The following is a 26,846-nucleotide window of genomic DNA, read 5'->3' as shown; positions in this document are numbered from 1 at the left end:
TTCTTCCTTTAGTCTGGGTGCTGAGAGGCCCTCGGTCTCCTGTGAATTCCTTTTTCTCTTGGGAGCTGGCATTGACATGACTTCCCAGTGTTCTTCCTCAGCAGTCGCTAAGCAGCAGACACCCTTAGCTCTCTTGGTCCCATATTGAGGAGGGGCCGGTTGTTTCTTTAAAAGCATTCCTTCATTAAAATCCCACCCCAATGTCATTAATTCATCTGTTCACTTGTTTGTGGGTTGGTGTAAATCTTCTATGACTATGATAAAACACCATGAAGGAAAACAAGCTGGGAGGAAAGGACTTATTTCACTTTCACTTCCAGGTCATAGTCCAGCACCGAGGGAAGTCAGGGTCGTGGGGCAGAGGCTGATGAAGAGACAGTGGAGGAGTGCTGCTTACTGGACTGCTCTCCATGGCTTCCTCAGCCTAATTTCTTATACAAGGATGGCACCAAAGGGCTGGGCCTGCCCACCTCAATCACTAATTAAGAAAATACACTACAGGTCCTTCTGGAGGAAGGAGATGCATTCTCTCCGTTCAGTCTTCCTCTTCTCAAGCTACTCCATCTTCTGTCAAGTTGGCATAAAGCCACATGTTTGGAAGTGTGGAAAACCCCATTTGAACCCCAATTTTGTTCTCTAGGGATCTGTCTTCAGGGCAGAGCACACACAAGCTCACACTTTAAAATGAAATCTACTTTCAGAGAATAAAGAGGGAGAAACTTCAGCATGAAACCTGGGTAAAATCTTTTCTGTGTATTTCTGGGACAATAGAATACAATATTTTTCAATATTTTGTTAAAATATTTATCCATTCATTAAATAAAGAGACAGGGTCTGGGTTGGCCTGAGGAGGGTGGAAATTTTTGAACGATAGATGCTACGCTTGTTAGTTTTGGCCAACTTGATACAAACTAGACATACTTAGGATAAGAGATACTCTATTGAAGAATTGTTTCTGTCACCTATCAGATTGGCCTATGGGCTATTTTCTTTATTGATGGTTGATGTACCCCATCCATAGTAGGTGGTCCCAACCCTAGATTGGTAGTACTGGTTGTATAAGAAATCAGGCTGAGCAAGCCTTGGGAGTGAAGCAGTAACCAGCGCCGCTCATGGCCTCTGCTTCAGTTCCTACGTCTAGGTTCTGGGCTTGAGCTCCTGTCTTGGCTTCCCTCCATGTTGGAGTGAACCATGAAGTGAAAGTTCATGTGTAAACCAAGAAAATATCTCTTTCCCAAGTTGGTTTTCGTTCGTCGTCGTGTTTATTTCAGCAATAGGAAGCAAATTAAGACAGATGGGATCAATCTAGGTAGGAGGGGAAAAAACAAGAATAAAAATAATTTACAGATCGGCAGGACATTCTCACTGAGGCTGTGGCTCATGCTCGAGGAGAGATAGATGAGGAGTTAATGACAGGCCTGACCTTGGAGGTGGAGTAGCTGAGAGGGGCCACTGAGGGTCTTGGAAGAGGGTCTGTGATAGAGCATTGCAAGTGCTCAGGAAGTTAGCACAACTGACTTTCCTGTGATGTAACTGTTTGTGATCTGTTGCCATGGTACCACACTGACCTCCCCATAGAATCCTTGGGCCCGGATCTGGACCACTGAAGTATGACATGTCAACCTTTACTATTGATTGTGCAGAACCTTTTGAATTTTTCTTTATTTGCTTATAGCAATAAAAGATAGCCTCCTTGCCTTCTTCTTCTCTAAAAATTTCCAGGCTAAGAGAAAGCTGTTTTTCCATAGGCCCGCACGAAAAAATTTAAAAGGAAGCCCTGTTCTTTTAGTAGCACTTTGCAAGGGGGAAAGTGGAATGCAGTCTAAATGCAATCCTGGCTTTAATGGAGCCTGTTTTTTTTCCTTTGTGTGAATTACCAGCCTTCCAGTAAGGTTGCCACGGTTGTGCAGTGATTTTTTTTGACTGTTCATGCCAGCAGTCAGAGAATGTTGCCCAATTAGTCATTATTCGCCTGCTAGGTTACCCTGAGAATGGCTTAAAATGCGTGTTTGAAGTTCAAAGGACTTCCTTTGGGCAGTCAAAAGACTTGTAGTTCTCTTGTTTTCTGTTGGGTGCAGAGACTACAAGTCCCAGCATGCTCTGCTTTAGGTCCTTTTGGAAGTGGTCAGCCATGCAAAAGCTGGAATCATCTTTTGAGTTTTATTCTCTTAATAAGAACGAATCCCCAGAATTTGTGCATTGTTATCCAGATTGGTAAGCATTTTCCAAGAGTATCTCCACATGTTATAGGTTGGAGTCAGTAGTGATAGGTTGATCATCGGATGTAGTCCTGGGATCATTCTTTCTTTTTTGAGCAGTGTTCCTAATAGGATTGATGTAGTTTTTTTTAAGTCTTCTGTGTAATGTCTAGTGCATACAAATATTTAGTGAATAAGTATTTTGTCTCAAGTACTGTTTTGGAAATAAAAATGCACTATATAGCATAATTATTACTATTAGAATATTGGGATATTTCTGTCAGTGATAAGAGCCCAACTTTTGCTATGGTAAAAATCTTATTGATTTTTTTTCTCCAGTTTATATTTTGACCATGCCATGTGCTGGGAGAGGGTCATCAGAGGACATTGATCGTCAACCCTCCTCCCTCCCCTTGCCAAGGGGCTGCTTTATAGACACATGCATGTCCATTGTCCTCATAGTGACTCAAACTGGCGCTCAGATGGTCCAGGTGGCTTATCACTTCCTCTCACAGCCTTCTGGCCGGATAATCCCCATGACAATATCTAGCTTCAAGAAGTTGAGGGATGGACTAGAGAGATGGCTCAGGGGCTACGAGCACACAGTACTAGTAGAGAACTAGAGTTTACTACCTAGAACCCATCCCTGGTGACTGGCTCACTGTCTGAAACTCTGTCTCCAGGGAACATAAAACTATGGCTGCTGAGGTCACCTTTACTGTGCACAGACCCCCATACAAGTACATACATATACATACTTTTAAAATAAAATATTTTTTAAAACCCCAGGAAAATGCCATTTTCCAATACAGAGAAGAAGGGGATGTGACATGTTTGGACAATTGTAATTGGCTGCAGCTTCTACTAAAAGGCCAGAAGGTTGGTGTGTGAGAACAGTGTAAATAATCATAGCTAGTTACATATAAATAAAGTTAAAATCTGAACAACAAACTGCAAAGCAAAGTCAGCTAGAATCTACCTGCACCATATAGAAAAACCAGACTTGGTAGATTGAGGATGATGTTTAATCCCATAGGCAGGACAGCTATGGTACAGAGGTTCCATGGTCGTCCAAGTCTTAAGATCATGTTATTGTTCTATCAGTCTGGCATGTGTCTTTCATCCTTAATTCACTGCAGGATTAGAAGTGGCTATAGGGTTCCAGGTAAAACATCTGCATTTCAGGCAGTAGGAAAGCCGCTCTCCAGCTGACTCAGTTTCCTCTGAGCAGTCCTTTAGAATGTCCTACCGTAAGTCTGCTGACCTGCCGGTGGTGGTAAATATTGTTAACTTTACAGGATCTGGGGAGACCTAGGAGACAAATCTGCACACATCTGTGAGGGAGCTTCTACATTGGGTTAACTAAGGTGGGAAGTCACCCTAAATATGGGTGTAACCATGGCGTGGGTGGGGGGTTCTAGGCTAAAAGCAAATGAGGGGCCAGCAACTCCTAAATATCCTCCTGCTCCTGTCTCCTCAGGCTGGTATCACAGGACATGGGCTTCAGGCTTTGAATTCAATTTCTTGTATTTATACAGCAAGTGTTTTACTGAGCAACCTCCCCTGCTGCCCAGACTTACTTGGCAGCAGAAATCTAATAGTCATAGAAACTTATTAAAGCAAAAGGAAATCCAGCTATAGTTTTTGATTTGTTTGAATTTGCTTCCAGAGCCTCATCAGACAGTATAAAGTTCTCTGGTCCAGACATTGTCTGTCTTGAAAGACCAACAAACCTACCTGTAGCCTAGCCATAGGCACAAAAGCCTTGGGTTGGGGGATCATATACAGAGGAGGCTTTGCAATCAGTCAACAGTCTGAGTTGATAACTAGCCATCTGTATCATTGATGGTGACATGAAGTGCTGGCCTGGGATTGGCTTGTATCTTTGTATGCCAGATGACAAGCCCTGCCCCCTGGTATCTGTTGACATTCTTTTGGCTATTCCTCCATGGCCCCGGGCCATCCTAACTCTCCCAGGATGTGAGAGAATCAGAGAAGATCCAGGCAATTACTATTTGTCTTCTCGAGGACCCCAGAGAGAAGGCTGTCCAGTCTGTCCATCCTGGACTCTCATCTCTTGATCCCTTCTGCTATCTGGAGGAGTCAGGGTTAAAAGGCAGGCAGTCAAGGGTGAGTGTATCCTTACTGGATTCAGAGTAGAGTGTGTCTTCCAGCAGCTTCTACCAATCACTAGCTGCACGGAGACTTATGGTGTGGGAAGAGCTGCTGAAAATACTTTCAAGCAAATATTCATATAATTGGTTTGCTATATGCAGGTGGTAACTGGGTAGCTTTGGGGGGAATGGTCCTGCTAAGGCTCTCCTTTCCAAAGTAGAGCCTTGGAATGCTTTCCTAATATTTCTTACTTAATTATTTAGGCAATCAGTTCTTGTCTTGAAGTCCATCTGCTGCAGCTGCTATCTTTTCCTCCATCTAAGCATCTCTGCAAAGGCAACATGCCAAAGTCTTTGGGAGTCTGGTTCCCATCGTTTGGACCTTGTGTGGCTGGAAATACAGGAAAGGTACCCTGTCCTGACAGGTCTAGAGGAATCCAATGTTTGCATATCTCTGTAAACCTTGTGGTGCGTTTCTCCGTGACTCTGTAGCATATCTCTGCTGACGGGAAAGACTAAAATGATGGCCTTTGTGTGCAAATCAATCTTTTAAGCAACTTGTGTTTGTGATCCTCATTGGCCTGTGGGAGAGTTGAGGATTCTTGTCCAAAATTTGTCATTCATGATTTTTTTTGACACACTCACTGGAATCAGCCTGCCATTTCCTGGCTCTGGATGTGTTGGTAACAGCCTCTGAACACAAATCTTGCATTGGCTTCTATCCTGTATTCCATGTACCAGTGTATGGCCATGGCAGGGCGATCTTCTGGCAAAGAGCATGAGATGGAGTAGCTAGCAAGTCTCAGCAGCAGCCAAAGGGTTAAAAATAACCAGGCCTGTGCCAGAGAGGTAGCTCAGTGGCTAAGGTGGCTCAGGCACCTGTAACTCTATTTCCAGAGATCTGCCATCTTTCTTTATCTGAGCTCCTGCATGGCACATATACATAGATATACATACGTACATTCAGACACACACACACACACACACACACACACACACACACACACACACTAACAAACAAATCTTTAAAATCAAAACCAGAAGAAATATTCAAATATGTTGTAAATTTTTCTTGGGTTGTTTCCTCTTAGTTTGTGTTCTTAACTGTATAAGCCCATTTTCCCAATGGAAGCCAGTGAACAAAATCAGCTTATATAGAAACTTTTATTCTCACCTGTATTGAACTAAACCAAATGATGGGTGTGAATATAAGGTGTGTGGACAGAGAAAAATATATTATTGTATGGCTCACCAAATGGATTATTATCTCAATGATGTAATATTAACTATATCTAAAAAATCACATTGTATACTCATTATACTCACATTATACTCACACATTATACTCTGTGCATAAATTAACTTCACTTTTCAAGCCAAGCAACTAGGATTTACAACTGCCTATCATGTTCCCATCACCCTCCCATGCTTCCCTTTCAGACCCCCTCTTTAGATGGTGCTGAGTGAGCCCTTTGGTTTATCGAAGGCCTTTACTGCACATAACTTGTGAGGCTATGACTCATTCTAACCAGCAAACATCTTGGAGAAGTCACCGCAACTCTTTTGTGTAGAGAACCCTGCTTTTATGAGTGTATGTGAGTCCTCACTGAGGGTTTCAAATGCTCATCTGTAACATGACAAGAGAGGTCTTACTGAGCTATACCGTAAGTTGCCATAGCTGAGATCTGGAACTCATTCTGCTAGAATTCGCTGTTGATAACATATAATCTAGACACCTGAAATTCTCAATTGGATAAAAGAAACAGAAGCTGTTCAATTTTGGATCAATAATTTTTAGCACACACTTTTTTTTTTTTTTAGAATTTAAAACGGGTCAGCTATTACTGAAATGCCTTCTATTATGTGGATGACTATAAAAGCGGAGGTAATGGTGGCACAGAGAGATTAAACAGCACAATCAAAGTCCCTTTACCACTAGGCAATAAAGCTGAGGTCAGGAACTGATCAGATGAAGATTCCGTGGTCTTAACTACTAAAAGGCTACTTCTCACACCAAATGATTGGCTGATTTGAAGTAATTATTATTCATCCCAGAGAATGTCACAGTGTGTGTGTGTGGGGGGGCAGTGTGCATGACTACTTTTAGACAGAAATCTGAGTACTCGCTTGTTTCCTTCTTCTAGAATTTCTGTTTCCAAGGGTAGATAAAACAACTAACTTTGTGTGTTCCCAGCTGATTGGCAGGTTTGGGCTGTTTGGCTTGAGATCACTGCTCCTTCTCCAACTGCACTTCATCTTGTGAAATTACAAGTTCTTTGCCATTCCCAAAGCCCCACATTAATTGCTACAGGGATCATTTGTAGAGAAGTGTATAGTAGTTTAAAATATTGGATTAAAAATATTTAGATTTAAATGTTTGATCCAGTACTATCCAAGATAAAAGTTTTAGACATCTGAATATTACCAATGTTTATAATCTGTACTAAAATTTACATTGTAGAAAAGGCTGCAAACTCACCCCTTTCAATCATGGTAAAAATTTGGGGGCCCAACCAATGATTCTGGGTTAAAAGCATAACCACTGTGGGTATATAACAGCTGGGTATATAAATTGGACAGAGTTGTTTTCAGCACAATGAGAAACACTTTTAAATCTCTACTTAGAAGATGTTGATGCTAGTAGCTATGATAGCATGACATATACTATCATGTAATAGTAGTAGCTGTGCTCTAGCAGGGCTAGAGCAATAGCTATGAGAGCACATAGGCCATTGCCTATCCTAAGAACAGCACTACTGCTTGTTATAGCTTGAAGCATAGTCTGAGGTCTTATAGCTAGTAACCTGAGGAGCCAGGTTTAAAACCCAATCTGAAGATCTACTTGTGAAAAGCCTAATATGAGCTGCAGAATCATGGGCAATTGGGTGAGCAAGGACTTGGAAGGCGGTTGAGCACTTGCGAGTGAACCTATACCCATGACAATCTAACGGGAGGTACAGAGACTCTAGGCTCAGCCTGCAGAGGGAATAAGCCTTAACTGCAGTGTCCTGGAGGCCTGACAGTTGTGCTTTGACCCTGGCAGGATCTGGATGGGCATCCAGGATGGCAGAAAAGAACCTCAGTATATAGGGCAGATGGTGACCTGGAGTTGCCTGACTCAAGATTTCCCATAAGACTCTGTGTAACAGGACACTCCAGGGACTTGCTCAGTATATCCACAAGCAAAACACAGCCTTGCGAAGAAGGCAGGCTAGTTAGTGTCACCCCATTTTACAGATAGGGAAACCAGAGAGTGAGGAGTTATACAATATTAGCAAGGTGTAGCTTCTGGATTTGAATACAGCTTTAGACTAATGCTGTGAAATATCTACATAGTTCATTTGTTCCATATAGAAATGATCAAGTAAAATAAAGAAAGTGTTTTATTTTCATATTTATACACGTGAGCACATGTGCATGCAAACACACACACACACACACACACACACACACACACACACACACACACACACCTAGGGTTCAAACACAGGGCCTTTTTCATGCTAAGCAAGGTCTTCCATGAGCTATATCCCCAAACCCTCCCTCCCTCCCTCCCTCCCTTCCTTCTTTCCTTTCTTCTTTTCTAATGAGGTTATTATTTTACTTACATGAGTCCACTGTCACTGTCTTCAGACACACCAGAAGAGGGCATCCGATCCCATCATAGGTTGTAAACCACCATGTAGTTGCTGGGAATTAAACTCAGGCCCTCTGGAAGAACTGTTAGTGCTCTTAATCGCTGAGCCACCTCCCCAGGCCCCTATACATCATTTTCATTGGATTTTCTACCCTGCTTTCAATGTATGTGGTGGACCAGCATGAAAGAAGGTAACTTAGTTCCTGGGCTACCTTCTGGATATCCTAGTTAGGGTCTTGCAATATTCCTGCATGCCACTTGCGGCTATAGTTTAATGCAGACTGTAACCGTTTGCACATGTCCCTTTTCTTCCATTGACTGGAAGAAATGGCAGCAATGGTGGATCTTTTTGAATAACAACAGGTGGCTGTGGATGGTGCCCGTGGATATCAGAGGTTAAGTTCACTCTATTGTATAAGGCATGACCTTTGACTCCTCTATCACCCCACTTCCCTGAGATAGAAAGGGAACAGGAAGTGAGAGCATGCTTGGGAGAGACCTGGCCCCATTGCAGCAGGGCATGGATCAGAGGTTGCTGAGTCAGCAGGACACTTCCTCGCCATGTACTTGCTATGGAAGGATGGTATGGAAAAAGCCTGAAGGCTCGAGATAAATGTGGAGTGCTCTCCTGCTCCTGTTTGCCTCGTTCTGTTTTGCTTTGGTAAGCATATGCTTGTCAGTGAGGGCTGAAACCCAACTAAACAGCTGCTAAATATGGCTCTAAGAGAAATAACATTTTGGTCTTTTTCAGGCCAGTAAGTTTACAATAAGCACAGTCGTCTAGCAGATGTCAGTGGGCAATCCGGGTGTAGACGTGTTCTAGGAGCTACGTCAACCACCAAGGTCTTTTGGGGTCTATTCACCCTGCCAAAGGATTAGGAGTTCCAAGTTAAGAGAGTCCGTTTCAGAATAGTTTGCTGTGTCTAAAAGTAAGTTTTTAGAAAAGGGGTATCTAACCTGTTGATATCATGTCGTGGTCTACAAGTGCACTGAGACATGTTCTTAGGCACCCAGGGATTCATGTGGCCCATAGACCACAGGTTGGACATCCTGATGGAATTGGGCCCTTGCTCATGATCCCTTCTGACTCTTCTGCCATCTTCATTGTCCAAAATTAGGATGATGCAGAAAAGGATAAGCAGCACCCCTGAGCACACTGAGGACGCAGCATCCCCGGTAGAGACCCAAAAGTGCCTGTTCCAACTTTTGAGATTTACAATACATCGTGCATCACTCCTGGACCTGGAAGAATGCAAATCTAACCTAGAGACTGGGAATATCAATTCCTAGACCTCAAATCTCTTCACCCTGCTGTGGAATCAGGCCCGAGGTGCCAGTGCTGCCTAAATTCCATCAGTTGATAGAAGAGAAAATTTATACCAATGACCCAGGAGCCTGAAAGCCTTAATGAGCCCTTTCAATCGCCTCACATTTACAACGAGACATTCACTTGTCCATAAATAGCTAGCCCTGTTTGTCAAGCCTGTGGTGATATTATTGATTGAGAAGCAATAGGTTTCCTTTGCCTGACTTTGCTAGTTTTATGGGCTTTTATAGCTAGAAATCTATAAAAGACTGACTGGATTTCCCCGTGGCACATTCCTCGTTTATTATCTGAATTCATTTCGAAGTAGAAAACAGGGAAAAGAATGGGAGGTGCTGGATGTTTATTAAGTGTGATTACATATCAGATCCAAGCTGATCTGAAACTTCCATAATCCTTATAACAATTCTAGAGAGAGGGAATTAAGTCCTCGTTTTAAAATGTAGAGACGAAGGCTCAGCATAGTTGTGAATCTTGCCAGAGACAGACAGGCAGGGGGTGGGGGGTGGGGTGGGGTGGTATAGGTCCTAAATCAGAGGCTAAGATATCTAATTTATGTCTGTGTCTCAATGTCCTCACTCGACGACAATTAAAGGTAGCCATAGCAATTCAAGTCTGGTGGTGAAGTATGCAATCCCAGCTGGTCTAGAGAGGCTACGTGGCTTACATTGCCAATCAAGTTTAAGGTCAAAGTTAGCCTAGACTTCTTAGTCTCCAAAGTAGGGCCTGGGGCCATAAGTCATTTGGTAGAGAGCTTGCTAACATGCTCAAAACTCTGGGTTTCATCCCTGGCTCCTTGCAAAGGAAATGGCAGAATATGACTGTAATGGTAGGTGGAGTCGGAATGATGAGAATTTCAAGGCCATCTCTGGCTCCAAACTGAGTTTGGTGTTAGCTGCAAATATATGAGACCAAGTCTCCAAACAAACAAACAAACAAACAAACAAACAAGACAACATCAAAATAACATGTACAAGCAAAGACTGAGGTTATAGCCCAATGAATTGGCTTAGCGTACATGTGGTCCTAGATTCAATTCTCCCGTACCACAAAACAACAACAAAGGGTACCCCCCACTTGTCAGAGTTGTGAGAATGAAATAGGCTGTTTGTTGAAGAGGCTGAGAACAGTCCTCAGCACATAAGTGGTCATGAAATGTTAGCTATTACTGCAATTTTTATTACAACGACTAATCAAATTGCCTTTATCAGCACTTGCTGAAAAGTAGCATTTTCTTCCAGGGAATGGCCTGCCTCTTGATATGTAGTTATATTTTATTATGAAATAATGTAAACTACTCTGGCTTGGAATTAAATTCTCTTCCGTGCTTTCCAGTAAAGGTTAAGATCTGAATAAAGGCATGCGTGTGTAGGCAACAGGGATTGGAACTTTGTAAATGTCAATGATTTGCTTTCTTCTCCTTGGAGTGCATAGCCTTCTTCCACGCTGCCCATCCTGGCTTTAAGAGCAGCTAAGCAAACACACGCAGAGAGAGAGAGAGAGAGAATTAAGCCAGCTCTTGTCTGTCTGCTAGTCTGTCTTAGTAACATGTTTATTAGGGACAGCATTCCCTCCTTGTGGCCTTACACATAGCCACACCTTGACATCCTGACACACCAGGAGGCTTCACAGATGTCCTTAGGGCTGGGAATACTATAGGGACTTATATGTGTGACAGCTTTATGTGTTTGGGATTGCTCGAACAGGGCTGGGAGGTGGCGACAGCATGGACTGTAGCAGCTCATTGAGATGGAGAGTAAATTATGTTTGCTAGGCAGGCCTTTGGCTCTACACATGGATCCTTTTACATTTTTATTTTATTTTCCCCCAAATTTTCTACAGAAGTGGTAGAGGATTGGGCATGGAACACCAACCTCACTCAGTAGTTACAGCTAGGAGTTACAGATGGGATGATACCAAGTGCTAAGAAATACGTAGGTACTTATTACAGTGCCTTTCCATATGGGGAGCATTTGTAACCAATCAGAGGAGAGAAGTGTCTAAGGGAAGCTGCGCTAAGAAGAGGTTCCTCTGAGGTCTTGTGTGGTCTGCAGATGCAGAAGGAAGGAGTGTATCATGGAGGGCTGCATGGAGGAGGCAGCATGGGCTTCCAGAGACAGGCTTGTTGGCTATGGAATGACGAAAAGGATGACATCAGGCATCACTATCTGTAGCTGGAGACAGAACCCAGCCTGGTGTCTTGGGGATACAGCCTTGGCTGAGGCTCCAGGTGGTAATAGCAAAGAATGACAAGACATGGGACATGGGATAAGCTGGGTCTGATAGTAACAGGACCTCGGCTTCAATGTGAACCACATTGGCTGTGTCAGGATGCGAAACATTTATTTAAGAAGGATAAGTACAGTCAGTACACAGGTTGAAAGAAGCAAGCACTGACTAAAGTGAAGTCCCAGGGAGAGGAGGTGGAGCTGACCGCATGGGCATGGAGGGGATGCATAAGCAGACATTTGCGGGTCAGACCATTAGCATTTAGTGAACAAAATGAGTTGGGGAGATGGCCGGGGCGGAGCCTGTGAGAGGATTGAATGCTGTAATGGATGATGACCATTCCCGCTAACACTAGTGGTCAGCAATGTAAATGGATCCTTAGGGAGGAGCAAGACAGGACATGAGGCACATGGATTGAATGCATGGTCCATCCTTGGAAGAAGTTATTTGCTGTTCCTGCCAGAGTGCAGGTCAGAGCTTGATGCTTGCCCCATTTACACTGTGCTGCAGGGGGAGATACCTAGTTCCTCAGTCCCTGCTCTCTCAGCACTTGCATTCGGGTATTTTGAAAATGGGGAGAAAGCTTTTGTGGGATCTGAGGAAGTTCTACTTCGATTGCATTGTTGGTCCAATCCTTCTTCTGTCACTTCCTGGACATATAGATTCCGGATACTCTGTAATAAGTTGACTCTGAGTATATATATTTTTTGACTAACCAGATTCTTCTCCAGGTAGTTGCCTCCTCAAGGCCAATCACCAATAAGATTCTTTAGTTCCTTTGACCTTTGCTTCTGAGCCCTTTGGATGTGTCCAGAAGGCTTTTCTCTCCTTCAGCCATTAGAACTAAGGTCTCTGTAGGGAGCCTACTTGGCACTGATTGGCTGAGTCATATGTCCATCAGTGATGATTCAGGGAGAGGGAAGGGCCTCTGAAGTCAGCTGTCCAGACACTCTCAGGAACTAGCCCTTAGTCTCGCCACTAAGAAGGATGTGAGGAGACTTGGCATCCTGTCCTCCTTACACATTTGATTGACTCCCAGACTCCTTAAGCATCCATCATCTCCTTCCTCTCCTTCACACCTCCTTCCTCTTCCCCTTTTCATCCTTTTTCCATCCTACTCTGTGGTCCAGACTGGTCTCAAATGTCTGTCACTCAGTGTCCTGAGTGCCAGGATCATAATTCTGAGTTATGATGGCTAGACCCCTCTTTCTTTCATTCACACATTTTTTTTTTTTGGTTGTAATATTTCAAGCAAATGGAGAACTCTTTTCCAAACATGTTGCAGAAACATCACTGAGTGAACAAACTACTGGGAAATATAGCTTAGAAACAAACAGCAGCTGCTATCATTTATGGTCTGGTTTCCCCATCCTTTCTTTATTTCTTTCTAATCTTGGTCTAGATGGCTTAACAAACTAAATTTTCTCTTGAGAGCTCCCGGGTGACCTTGACTGTGTCTTTGCTATGGGTGGTGTTTCTGAACTACTGTTCCCTAATGGCTTCTTCCTCTCCATTATGTACTTGTACGGACCAGGTGGGCATGACTGGAGGCATCTGCTGCTCTTAGATTATCCTTTTGTTTGTTTGTTTCTGTCTTTCCTTTTGGATTATCTAGGAGTAGTTAATGTGTACTCCAGTTTTTCCTCAGTAACCATAATTTCCTGTTTCTGATCTTGTCAGAAACATATGTGACTGTATATGTGTTGGCATGTGTGTGGGCACATACACGTATGGTATGTGCTTATATATGTGGAAGCCAGAGGTTGACATTGAGTATCTTATTGATTACTCATCTTAAAACAGGTAGATCTCTGAGTTTGAGGCCAGCCTGGTCTACAGAGTGAGTTCCAGGACAGCCAAGGCTACACAGAGAAACCTTGTCTTGAAAACTAGCAAACAACAACAAACCCCCCAATAAAACAAACAAACAAACAAACACTCCTGTCCTGGGAATGATGTAAAACAACACTTACTCCTCCTCCCAAGATCCCAATGATGAACTAAGGCTTGATGCTGTGCAAAGTTCACTGGGAAACCAATGAATTTATTGTGCTCCCACACAGAACCTAGGTGAAAGGTTAATTACAGGGGTGTGGTCACTCCTCTGCAAACAGGCTGCACCTGGAAAGCCTTACCCAACATGGGTACAGACTTCCCATGCATAGGCACATAACTGGAGACTGCACTGTGGTCTTTGCCAGTCTCTGTGTACTTTAGGTCCTGCCCCATGTCAAGTCCAGCAGTGGGGAAGAAGCAACAGAGTTCAGGCAAGACTCCCGTTCCCTATTCTGAGCATTTATGAGGGTAGAAGTGAGGGTTGTAGACTGTCATCCAGTCTAGCTGGGATTGTCCTTTGCGTATGGGCACACCTGAACTCCCCAATGTGGCCATTGCTTGGCTCAGAGAGAAGTTACTTAGGACACTTACCTTGAAGCTGAGTCTATTGCTTGACCACAGAGCTCAACAGTTCAACTAGTGTAGCTAGCCAGCTTTCATTGGGGATTTCCCATGATCCTCCAGGATTACACTTGCCTGGCATGTTTCATGTTTCATGGCTGCTGGGATGCTGATGCTGGTCGTCACAGTTGCATGACAAGCATTTTACCCACTGAGCCATCTCCTCGGCTTCCTCTGCAGAGTCTTTGAAAGACTGTTAACCAGTCTGGACAGGAGTCTGATTTAGTATAGACTGATTTTCAAGAGCTCTACCTGTCCTTCTTCGTGACTATCAATTAGAATGGTGGTTCCAAGGCCTCTTCCACTTCAGGAGTACTGTGATGTAGCACTCCTCAGGATAAAAGTGGTCCCTCAGGCTGGGGATGTGGCTCAATCCACAAAATGCTCTGCCAAGTCCAGGAGAAACTCTGGACAAATGGTGTCGATTAGCATACCAAAGCTCCTGCTGGCCTTGGGGCCTTCTCTATCACCTCTACCCTTGACTCTTCTCAGCTCTTTTTGCCCTGTCCCCTACCCTGAATGTCTCCAGCTCATGAGCATCCCTTCCCCCAGCTTCTCCTTCCTATAGAACCCTGCTATTTTGTCCATGTTCCCTGTTGGTTTTCTTTTGTCCTCCTCTCTTGGTCCTCACCCTCTTGCCCTCCCCTCATCATGGCGGCCATCTTCAGTGTACTGTTTTCTCTCCCTACTCTGGACTTTTCCAGATGCCTCGGGCATCCCTCCCTCATATCTACAACATTCTATTTTCCTCAAATCTACAATAAAAAAGTTTCCCTTCAACTATAACTTGGAACAGTTATGCCCTCACTTCCTACACTTTCCACAACTCAAAGGCCTGGCTTCTAACCCCAGCACACATGAGCTGGGCACAGGAGTGTAGATCTGTAATCCCAGCACTTTGGAGGATCAAGCCTTACATAGTAAGTTAGAGTCCAGTCTTGCTCTATGAGACCTTGTCAATACCCAAAAGTGATTACAATAGACAGTAATAGATTGTCAACTTTTCATGCGGCACCACAGGGTAAAAGTCAACTGTATTTTACAGGCCCAGGCACTAGCCTGTGCCTTCAGGTCCTCCTAAGGTCACATAGTGCTCAAGTTAAAGGTGCCTTTGATCTGGGTATGTCTGATCTAGTGCCTGGGCTCTTACCCTCCTACCTGCCAGCCCACCTGCCATAACGTATGTGAAGTATCCATTAGAGGCAGGCCCCACTCTCAAGATAGTTTTTTTTTTTTTTAAATCACCTCTCACCTCAACATTTTTTTTGGTTAAATTAAATGGCTAACACTTAAAAATTAGATCACACCTTTAAAAATAATGCCTGGGCTTTCTTGGGAAATCATTAGACCTGGCAGTTTTGTGCTCTTATGGTGACAGGGTAGTAATTAGTTCTGCTAAGTATCTCTCTCTCCCTTCCCTGTCCCTGCATAGAAGAAGAGCAACTTGTCCCACAGGCCATGTCACACCCTGCTCTTACCTGCATAGCCTCTTACCTGCATAGCCTCTTACCTGCATAGCCTCTTACCTGCATAGCCTCTGTGGATGGTCATGCTGGGGATTCTTTAGATATTCTTTTAAAATAAAATTACACTTACTTATATATTTATATTTGTTTATTGTGTGTATGTGTGTGCACATGTGTGTGTGCATGCATGTGTGTGTGCACAGGGGACAACTTGATGGAGGTTGATTCTTTTCTTCTACCAAGTGGCTCCGGCGGCTGTGCTCCTGTCCTTTGGCTTGGTGGCCTGAATCACCTGAGCCACCTTTTGGTCTGTTTATTTCTTTAAAGAAGCAATGTTTGGGGTCTAGGAATCAGGGGTAATAGACAGTTTGTGACTCAAACTTGAATTTTATGGCCTTTGCTCATTTTCCTCACTGCTTGAGATGGTGGCTCAGCAGTAAGAGTATCAAGGACCACAGGACAGTCAGTCCCTGAGCCTGCGGCACTGACTTGCTTTTGAGGCTTGATAGAAGCCTGCTTTTTGCCATGAAATTCCATAACCCCTCTCTCAGGTTGAATTCGAAATCCTGCATTTACCTTATAAGCACTGGAAAAGCATATTCTGCAGGGGGAGCATTACAGAGGTGAGAGAGGAAACCCAGAGAAAAGAGGGAGGTGGAGTTCTTGATCCCCTTTTCTCTTGGGGACTGTCGAGTTCCACAAGGAAGATTGCTACCCCCACCCCCCACCATCCTCACACCCCACTGCAGGAACACACCGTATTAGTTATGTTACTATTACTGTGAAACTCCATGTAAGTAAGTAGGGAGGAAAGGGTTTGTTTGACTTACATGTCCTGGTCATAGCCCACCACTGAGGGAACTGAGACCTAGAGAAAAGAGCAGGAACCCTGGAGAAAAGCTGCGTACTAGCTGGCTCTCCATGGCTTGCTAAGTCGGCTGTTTTTCCAACGCAGGACCACCAGCCCAGTGGTGGCATTACCAATAGCCCGTGCCTCCTATGTTAATTATGAGTCCAGAATATAACGCATAGACTTGCCTATATGCTAATCTGATGGAGACATTTTCTCAACTGAGGTGTCTTCTTCCCAGATGACTGTTGGCTTTTGTCAAGTTAACAAACAACAACAAACAAACTAGACAGCACCTTTGGTTTTCTTCCCAGCATGCACTCTAGTAAGTGGCTCAGATATGTCAAGAGAAATAGTTTTAACAGGTAGAATTTTTGTCTGGCTAATCAGGGCCTTTCTTGTTGCCTCAGTATTACTGCAAGAACACCTTGATCCCACAGGGAGAACGATGTGAGTTCTTCTTTGACTCTGTGTGCGTATGCGTGTGCATGTGCGTGTGCGCGCGCTTGTGTAGCCCAGCTGCTGATGTCAGGTGTCTTCCTAAGTCCACAGAGTTTCCTTTCTCTCCCTGAATCTAGAGAGCAAGAAGCCTTCCTGTCTCCAGCGCCCCATGCTGGGGTTAGACATGCTCTGCCATGCCCATCTTTTAAAAGTGGCTGCTATGGATGGAGCTCAGGTCCGCTTGCATACACGACAAGGGCCCTGCGAATGGAGTCATCTCACAAACCATTCCTCTTATTGTTTTAGTGGAAAACAATTGCCCTTTGTCTTGGATTTAGACTTGTGGTAAAAGTGTGAAATAAAAACAAAGTGAATTTGACTAATTTCACAGTTGTGGTTTAAATAAACTTTTAAAACAATGATACCATTTAATAGTTACATTTAAAAGATGCCCTCCCCTCAAATTCAAATAAATTAATTGCTTACTGAAGCGTAAATATTTGCTTTTGACGGGGCCTGGTGTGGTGGTTTAATTTTTGGTCGTTGTTTTTTCTTCAGGACCCTGCAGGGATCTTTGAGTTGGTGGAACTTGTCGGAAATGGCACATATGGTCAAGTTTATAAGGTAAGAACCTTTAACTGAGCATGACTCGTTAGTGGCGTCGGTTTCTGAATGCTGACCAGCAATGCTGTCAACATTCCTCACTACCTCATCACAACAGGTATCAAGTTAAATAACAGCTAGCTCATTCTCCTCCCTTTTAGATGTTTTTGTGGTTGTGCTGGCTACACAGGGCTATTTGTCGTGAGTGTTCCCCTGCTCTGTGTATCCACCCCAGTGTTTGTTTCCAGTGCCTCAGATGTTGCTTATCTTAAACTTGCTAAGTACGTACATTCCTTTACTTTAAGCACTGCCAAGCTCGTTTCCAGAGCTGCAAAGGCTGCCGTCTACTTTAGAAATGTAAGCGATTAGACAACCAGGGCTGCTGACGTGATTTTGTTATTCAGCTCGGGCACAAGTCTAATGACTTTCTTCATGGTGTTAGAAGAAAGCTCGCTCGCTCACAAGCAGAGACGCATGACCATAATCCAGAAGTTGGGCAATGGTGAAAATAGCTTGAAGTAGCATTGAGCTTCTTGTCCTTTTATTAATTTTGCCTACAAATTAAAAAAAAAAGTTTAAAAGGAGTCTTTCCCCCCTAATAAATGGTCTAAATTTTTAAATGTTATAGGTTGGTTCCTCTTTTGGTGGATTAAAAGAAGTATAGATGAACTGTTTGGGGAATAAAATTTAGGGGCTTTTGGTAAACAATCTGTTAAGAATCCTTCAAAACAAGCTCGATGTGTCCTCTGAGTTATTTCCAGGGTGCAGCCATCATTTTCCTAAGTGGTGTTATATGGGATGGGATTTCAAGTACAAATTATCTCTCATCCTGTTTTTTTAATCTTTTTTTTAATTCCTTCTTTGATCCCTAAACTCCTTTCCATTCATTCAAAACATTGTAGAAGTCATACAGACTGCACTGCCCTCAACTCTGCAGAATGCCAGGAGTGCGGGTACGCTTAGGGAATTGTGAGAATCTGGTTATTTGTGAAGGCGCTTATTGACTAGGAAGTCACTTTTTGGTGGCCACAGGGGTGGGAGACAGTTTCTTCCTTGTAAGAAGCAACCATTTCCTAAAGTGTCAGGCTGTTACAAAGACACAAAATGAAGACTCCATAAACAGTTCACTTGATGTTTGTCTTGCCTGACACAGAGAGAAATCTCTCTCAGAAAGTGCTTTTAAATACTTGCAATGAAGATAATTAGGTTGGATGACTGTGTTATTGCAGCGTGAGAAATTGGATTGAACTTGCGATGTAACATGGCTAATGAAGTGAGCTCCATTCTGGGCAGAAAACAGCTCCTGACTTCCTGTCGATGTGGTGGAGCAATAGCAGGACGGTGCTGGTTTCCAGATAGCATTGAAGGATGCATCCCACTATACAGCAGACACTTAGGAGAAGCTGGAAAGCCTCCACTAATCCAGCAGGTAGAACTGTACAGCCCTGTAAGAGGATAGATCATGGGAAGGTAGTTAATGTCCACCTGATGAGATCCAGGATCACCTTGGAGACAGACATCTGAGCATATCCGTGAGGGCGTGTCCAGATTAGGTTAATTGAAGTAGGAACACTACCCTAAATTGTGTAGTACCCTCCCATTTGTTAGGGTCCTGGGCAGAGCAAACAGGAGACAGAGAGCTGAGCACTAGCATTCCTCACGCTTTGCCTGTGACTGAGGATGTGGTATGGCCAGCTACCTTACATTCCTAGTGTGGTACCTTCTGAGCTTGATGGACTGTAGTTCTCAAGCTGTGAGCCAAAATAAACCTGTCTTTCCTTAAGTTGCCCCCCCCCATTTTTTGTCACAATACTACTACTACTACTGCTACTGCTACTGCTACTCCTACTGCTACTCCTACTACTACTACTACTGCTACTGCTACTGCTACTCCTACTACTACTACTACTGCTACTGCTACTGCTACTACTACTACTACTATAATGAATACAGCATTCATTTATAAACAAGAAATTTTTGAAAATCCAGAATTATCTCTAATTTCATGATATTACAATTAAAAAAAATTTAAAAATCTCAACAAGTTTCAATGAGTCTCACACCTTTCTAAACAAGGGAAGGTCTCCAGCAAATAGGTAGTTGATACTTTGATCTTAAGTGGTTCCATTTCTCTTTAAGGTCACAACATTTGGTGCTTTTTATTAAAAAGGGAGATTGCAGAGAAAGGTCATGGTTGGGACATGTGATTTGAGGTCAAGAGATATGGTCTCTTTCTCAGTCCTATTTGCTGTTTTGTGGCTGTCAGTTTCTCATATGTGAGAATGTAGTTGGAAAAGCTATTGGGACCTGAGCTGACTTAACTTAAGAAATGTAGTTTCCCTATCAGTTCTGTATTTGTGTTCTAGGCCCCTGGGTTATGTGAGGTGGTAGTCCTTCCTCATGAACAGAGATGGCAGTGTTTCCTCAGGACCAGTGCAGTTCTGAATACTAATGGGTTAAAACATAACATCAAAATCTGAGCTTACAGAATGAGAACGTTAAGCAAAGAAAGTTGGGGACTGATTCTTCATGCCATGCATTTACAGTTTCTGTGGAATAGCCACATGAGCTAAAATACCATAGGCATACATAGAAATTTTATAGCCTTGGGACGAAATCCTTCTGCATACAATTGTGTAACAAATGCTTTCTCTACATTAAATATTAAACCTATTAATTGTTATAATTCAATTAATTCTGTGAACTTCCCTGTTGGTGATCCTGAGCTTCAGAAAGTAATATATGATATTATGAGTAACTGGATAACCTTTATTTTATAGAATGTTTATCATATTAATCTTTCCTATGAGAGTCATAGCATAATTTTATTTTCAAGTAGGTTTTAAGAACATAGGTCCTATGATAAATAAAAAGTGCATTTAGCCTTCAAAAGTATTCCTGAGCTCCATCTATATCAAAGACAGATGTATCTAGATTAGAAATAGAAATATTTTATATAAAAGCCAATAAGTAGCTTTTCAAAATTACCCCTAGTCTCACTCCCCAGACTAGGCTATGGTCACGTGAATTATCTTAACAGAATAAATTACTGTTAAAGAAGAATCATCTTTAACAGTTTGGTCCCAAAAATCAAGTAGTGATTTGATTTGACTTTATTTTTAAATTTATCTACTAGATGGAATAGGTTAATAATTTAAAATATGTCCTATTTTTCATTAGGACTTTTAAATGAGAATAGTGTCTCCCTGTGTCTATACCTTCAAAATCTAAAACAAACCAGGGGGACTGGAGAGATGGCTCAGTGTTTAAGAGCACTAGCTGCTCTTCCAGGGGACCCAGCTTTGATTCTCAGTACCCACATGGTGGCTCACAACTGTAACTCCAGTTTGGGAGGGCTTGACACCCTCTTCTGGCCTCCGAGAGCACCAGGCATGCACATGATGCACAGACATACGTGTAAGCAAATACTCACATAAAATAAAAATATAATTAGAAAATAACTGAATGGAAGGATAGGGGATTATAAAGGTGACTATGCTTAAAGTATATTCTATACCCACAGGAAAGTGGCTTTATATAACTCTGTGTGACAAAATAAAAATATCTAAACAAATAATAAGAGATCAAAGATGCGAGAGTAGGTGCTGGGTCCAGGAATCTAACATTCTGTAAATTGGCAAAGCCCATGCATAAAGCATGGGTTGTTCTAGTTAATAAGGACTTGGCTACATGTGATAAATGATAGGCAAGAAGAACAAATAACATTCGATATTATAAAACAACTCCCCAAATAAACAAAACCAAGAAACAAACCGGCACAAAGACTCATGCCATTTTGCTAAAGGTTTTGGGGGTTACCAGAGTGTCACCTGCTGGAAATCTAATGGCCTCTGGATACATTTTGGTGAAACAGAGTCTATTAGTTACTTTTTTCTTGGTGTAATAAAATACCGTGATCAAAGGCGACTTCTAGAGGAAAGAATTTATTCTGGCCTCATATAGAGAGCTAGATCTTCATTCCTACAGGGATGAATGAATGGTATCAGGAAGCAGAGAGGAAGCCCACCGCACTGGTATACTTCTTAAAGCAAGGCTATACCCTTTAAGGTTTCCACACAGCCCTCAAAAGCACCAACAACTGGTGTTCAAATATATGAGGCCATGGAGGGTGCCACAATATAGAGCGCTTACTTTAATAATTCAAAGTAATTAGCAAAATTGGCTTCATTTATATAATGGATATTGTCTGTCTTGTTTGTTAATTTTCATCTTGAGGTGTTGCTGTTACAAGTTGAGACACGTTATATCCTGGGGTGACAAACTCCAATGGGAATATGATGGATTCCACAATAGTTTTTATGGCTGTCATTTCAGTCCTCATTGTAAAGTACAAACGTGTTGGTTTTAGTGCTTGGGGACATTGACATGTACTATTCATTGTCAACATAACAGAACCTAGATTCACATAGGAGATAGACTATAGATATACTTGTCAGGAGATTATCTTGGTTTTTTTTGGGGGGAGGAGGGCTGTTTGGTTTGGTTTGGTTTGGTTTTTGAGACAGGGTTTCTCTGTGTAGTCTTAGCTGTCCTGGAACTCACTTGCAGACTAGGCTGTCCTGGAACTCAGAGATCAGCCTGCCTCTGCCTCCCAACAGTACTGGGGTTTAAAGGTGTGCCCCACCCATGCCTGGCAAGATTCTGCTGTTGATTTTGTTCAAGTGAAAAGAGCTAAACTCTGTAGGTGGTACCACTCTCTGGCTGGCATCTTGGGCTGCCTAGAGAAATGGAACCAAGTAATCACTTGCGTTCATCCTGCGTTGCTTCCTGATCTTGACTTCGATGTGACGTCAGCTGATTTGATTTTCTTACCATGGTGGGTCAGACCTTGAATTGTCAGCCAGAATAAACCCTTTCTCCCTTAAGTTGTTTTTGTCCTCAGATCACAGAAAAGGAAAAAGAAACTCAAGTAGGAAAGCCGGGTGAACATGTGTGTTTTTGAAGGGTTATAAAGCTGCTCCAGGTCCTTTCCCCCAATCCGTCCTCTGCCAGAGGTTGTCCTCACAATCAGCTCTGGTCACATGATCTCATTGCTTTCCAGGCAGCTCACTTTTCTGCGACCTTGGCAGATGTTTGTTATCCTACTGAACTCAAGTTCGCCTTCCTGCCATGTTTTCTATCTCAACCTCACTTCAGACCCTTACAGCTGTTTAGAATCCAAAACACAGTCTTCTTTCAAAAGGATTTACGTCCTTCAGAGACCTGAAGATTCTCTTTCCTTACTTTAAACATGCATTTCTCTCATCCTTCTTCCGGGCACCAAAACCTCAGTGGCTCAGATAATTCATGGATATCCAACATTTTTCATTTTCCTATCTTCTGATCTTCAATTATTTTATAACTTTTATGTGGATGAGCGTTTTGCCTGTAGTCATGTATGGGCACTGTGTGTATGCTTGGTGTTCTTGGAGGCCAGAAGAGGCCATCAGATTGCATGGTACGTGGGTTAGAGATGGTAATGAACCACCATATTGGTGTGGTTGGAACTGAGCTCAGGTCCTCAGTAAGAGACCCATCTCTACAGCTCCATTTATTAAACTATTTTATGCATGGTAGGATTTTATATTTCTTAAGCTTTTGGCACATAATCAATTTCTATCATAGTTTCTTGGGAACCATGTTCTCACTTTGGGGCCTTTGAAGTTGTAGTGCTCTCTGCTGTGAACACTGCTATTTCTTCTTTTCATAGTCACCCCTTCCTCGAAGGCCTCCACTCCAATGTTCCTACCCAGGAATACACTTTGCACGTCTACCACTTCAGCTTTTCCCAACTTTAGATTTTCTCAACTGCAGCTGTTTGCTGTACTGACTTAGCCATCACTGGGAGTGCGTTAGTTTTTACTTACGCACACACTAAACAATTTAAATACATGAGTAAGGCAAATGCATTTGAGCCTTTTAAGCTTATCACAGGATCCCTGTCTAACAGACAGTGGATAGTGATGTGTGAGGCCCACAATTGAGCTGTTTCCCTTGGTAATTCTTTTTATATATCTTTCCATTTTTGACATTTCCCGTAAAATATTTGTCTGTATATTTCAAAGACTAAATCAAATATTCTGCTGTTTTATTGTGTGTGTGTGTGGGGGGGGTAAACATGACTTTACATTAAGTGGTCTGTCTGTGTGATAGAAATTTACAAAATAGGTTTGAACAATTTTGTGGGCTTCAGACTGTTGGCAGAATGAATATATGGAAAAGAGGTAAACGTGTGGATTTGTCGATCACGTCCTCTGAAATTTGGTTTAGTCTAGCTGTGGTATGATCCAGAAATCTATTTTTAATTCATCCTGATACTTGAGGACTTGACTTTATCTTAAGGCACCACCAAGAGAATAAGAGATTGCAGAATGCTCAGCTGTACCTGGAACATATTTAGGAACGTATTTACTGCACCCACTCCCCAAGGCTCTGGGGTCATTGTCTTAGAAGGGGCAGAAAGAATGTAAGGGCCAGGGGTGGTGGGTATCCCAAGGACAGGACGTCTTCTGGATGCTGCAAGGCAGGTTCAGGGGAGGGAGAGGAGTGGGACAGGGAAAGAGAGAGGGGAAGGGAGCAGGAGAGGGAGAGGGTGAACTATTGAGTGCCAATCAATCAATCAATCAATCAATCAATAATTGGAATGAGATGTTCTACAAAAGTCTAAGGCGTTTGAGTATTTGAACCCCAGTTGGTGGCTATTTGGGGAGGATTAGAAACTATGCCCCTGGGGTTAGCTTTAGAGAGTCATAAGACTTGTGTCACTAGCTCTGCATTGTGCTTGCTGTTTGAAGACACAAGTTCTCAGCTGCTATTCCAGTCGCCATGCCTGGCAGCTGCTGTGCTTTCGCCATGATGCTAAAGGACCATTATCCCTCTGCAACCTGAAGTCCCGGACAATCCTCCCTTCTGTTAATTGTTTGGTCGTAGTTTTATCGCAGCAATAGACAAGTGTCTAAGACAATGGCTTTTCTTGATCTTGCTGTGGGGTCACTTGAATTCATACTAATCCAAGTACTTTTTAAAACTCACTTTGTTTCCCACACTGACTCAGACTTGCATAAGCCAAGAAGAAGTGCAGAGCATCTTGACGTGAGATGTGAAGCACAGCAGATTTGAGCTCCTCATTTGGTCTTTCTATTGGGCATGTTCATGGTGACAGTTTACGGCTGCTTAAGACCCGAAAATCAGTATTGTCATGACTGAGAAGGAGAAGAAAAATCAAAATCTGTTGTGCAGTTTCCTCAGATACATATATCATGGTGTCTTCATTAATTGTCTATTAAAAATATTTTAATAACAAGCTTATTAAGAGCCTTGATGAGAATATCAATCTACCCAGGGTTGTACAGGGGTAAGGAGTTAGTGTGGGGGATTGCTGTTTCTTAGACAATGACATTTGTTTTTTATTTTTGAATGTATTTTTCTTTTCTGTGAATGAGTATATTGTCTGATAAGGTGTGTATGGTGTGTGTGTGTGTGTGTGTGTGTGTGTGTGTGTGTGTGTGTGTGTGCACGTGCGGGTGCTTTGTAATCGTGAAGGCCAGCAGAGGGTGGCAGATTATTTGGAGCTGGAGTTAAAGTTAAGGATGGTTGTCTATTGCCATGGGGGTGCTGGGAACGGAATCTGGGTCCCCTGCAAAAGCAGTAAGTGCTCTAGCCACTGAGCCATCTGTTCAGCTCATTTATTTTGTTTTCCTTTTCTATAAAATCTTTCAATAAAAAGAATATACCCTTCTACCGTTTTGAGTTGACAACGGGAAAAAAAAGTCTCTGTGCCTTGTGTAGGAATGAGAAGAAGTTTAGTTCCCACTCTTAGGAAGGATTCAGCCATGTGACCTGAACGCCCACTCTGTGCCAAAGACTTTGTGGCTTTGGGCTTGTTATTTTAAACTAAGGCCATGGTCCCATTTTACAGAGAAAAGACTTGTTTTACTAACTCACATCTCACGTTTTCTAGGGCAGGCTTTCTCGGCCTTAGCACTCTAGAGATTCTTTGTTATGACAGCTGTCTGTTCTGGATATTAAAGAAGGCTTATCAGTGTCCTTCACCTTTAAATCGCAAGATGCTAATGCCGTCTCCAAGACAATCAGAGAGCATCCAGACTCTACGAAACATTCCCTGAGAAACATAGACTTCTACTGTTGAGAGCCACTGCTTGGGGATCAGAGAGCAACAGGAGCTCTAAAGTGAGACACAGAGACAGGAGGATTGTACTCTGTGGAGCAGAGCACTGGATGGGAGAGAAGAGGGAAGGTCTGGAAACACTGAGGACTCTGGGTGGCGTCTACCCTGGGAGTATCATTTAGCATCTTTGTAAGTGGAAAGGGTTTGGGAGCAGTGCTGAGCCAGACTTGAAGTGTGCCTCTGCCTTGTTCTACTTGTGTGAGGATAACCAACTTAGTAATTCTGATTCTCCATCATTGGTTATGTAGGATAAAGAGGTTCTGAAAATCTGTGTGTAGACACCATGGAAGCACCAAGTGTGCTCCTGACACCCAGCAGTTGTTCAGCAACCTTTTCTTCTCCCTAAACAGGAATGCCAGGTCTTTATATGATCTTGATTTTAGGAAATGTTTTATAAACTGAAAGAAACATTCGTAGAGAAATGAAGCCATTTATACACATTATGTGCTTTTACCTTCAGTGTTTGACTAGTATCTGAGCTGCTCAGGGCACCATTATTTGTATTAAACCCAAAGAGCAATACATTTGATAAGATAATTATCATTTATGTATTACAATGCACCTTGAATATTTATTTCTTGTATGTGTATGTATGTGTATGTATGTGTATGTATGTGTGTGTGTCTCCATGTATGAGTGTAGAAGGTGTAAGCGCACATGTACATGTGAGGGCCAAAGGACAACCTCGGCTGTCATGCCTCCTGGGCCATCTGCTTGTTTTATAAGAAAGGGCTCACCATTGGTTTGGAACTCAGTGGATGAGGTGAGGTTGCCTGGCCAGTGTGTGCCAGGGCCTGCCTTCCTCCACCACCCCAGCTTTGGCGTTACCAGAACACATCAGCTGGTAGCCCTATCTCAGAGCTTCCTGTTTGCAAGGTCATCGTTTTATTGACTCAGCCGTTACCCCTTGAGTCTCTAAAAATGGCAGTTTCTCAATAAGTCATAAAAAGAAGCTTGGTCATTAGGGGGAATTGTCACTGGCTCCAGCATTCTAAAACTCTGATATGATAAGAGCAACTTTTGTATGATATAATTATTTTATAAATTTGGAGGAGGGAATCAATAGTATTTCCTCTTAGCTACTAAAAATACCCAAGTCATCAGCCTTCACTGGTCCTTAGCGATGGGGTGTGGGGAAGAGTAGAACTCACTTAGGACTTGAAGACATCTTGTAGGGGTTTTCCCGCTTGTCCTTTTGGGTTGCCATAGATTCACTTGAAAGCTCAGTTGTTCTGATAGGTAAGACGAGCCACCCCTCCCCCTCCTACCACCCCTCCCCCTCCTACATCTCACTAGGCCATTGTGAATTCATGCCCACGAGAGCACTCTGTTAAATAGA

The 26,846-nt window shown here is 42.8% G+C and overlaps 1 protein-coding gene across 1 annotated transcript in view; it reads left to right on the top strand.

The window, feature by feature from the left end:
• The window catches only part of Tnik (TRAF2 and NCK interacting kinase), a 392,340-nt gene that overhangs the window by 75,036 nt on the left and 290,458 nt on the right, over positions 1-26,846 (top strand). Inside the window, 1 exon segment of the mRNA XM_032898578.1 lies at positions 17,275-17,340. Coding sequence (XP_032754469.1) covers positions 17,275-17,340 — 66 coding nt within the window.

This window comes from Rattus rattus, chromosome 3 (genome assembly GCF_011064425.1).
Source record: "Rattus rattus isolate New Zealand chromosome 3, Rrattus_CSIRO_v1, whole genome shotgun sequence".
Lineage (NCBI taxonomy): Eukaryota > Metazoa > Chordata > Mammalia > Rodentia > Muridae > Rattus > Rattus rattus.
Note: the sequence above shows the minus strand (reverse complement) of the source record. Positions and strands in the feature narration are given on the sequence as shown.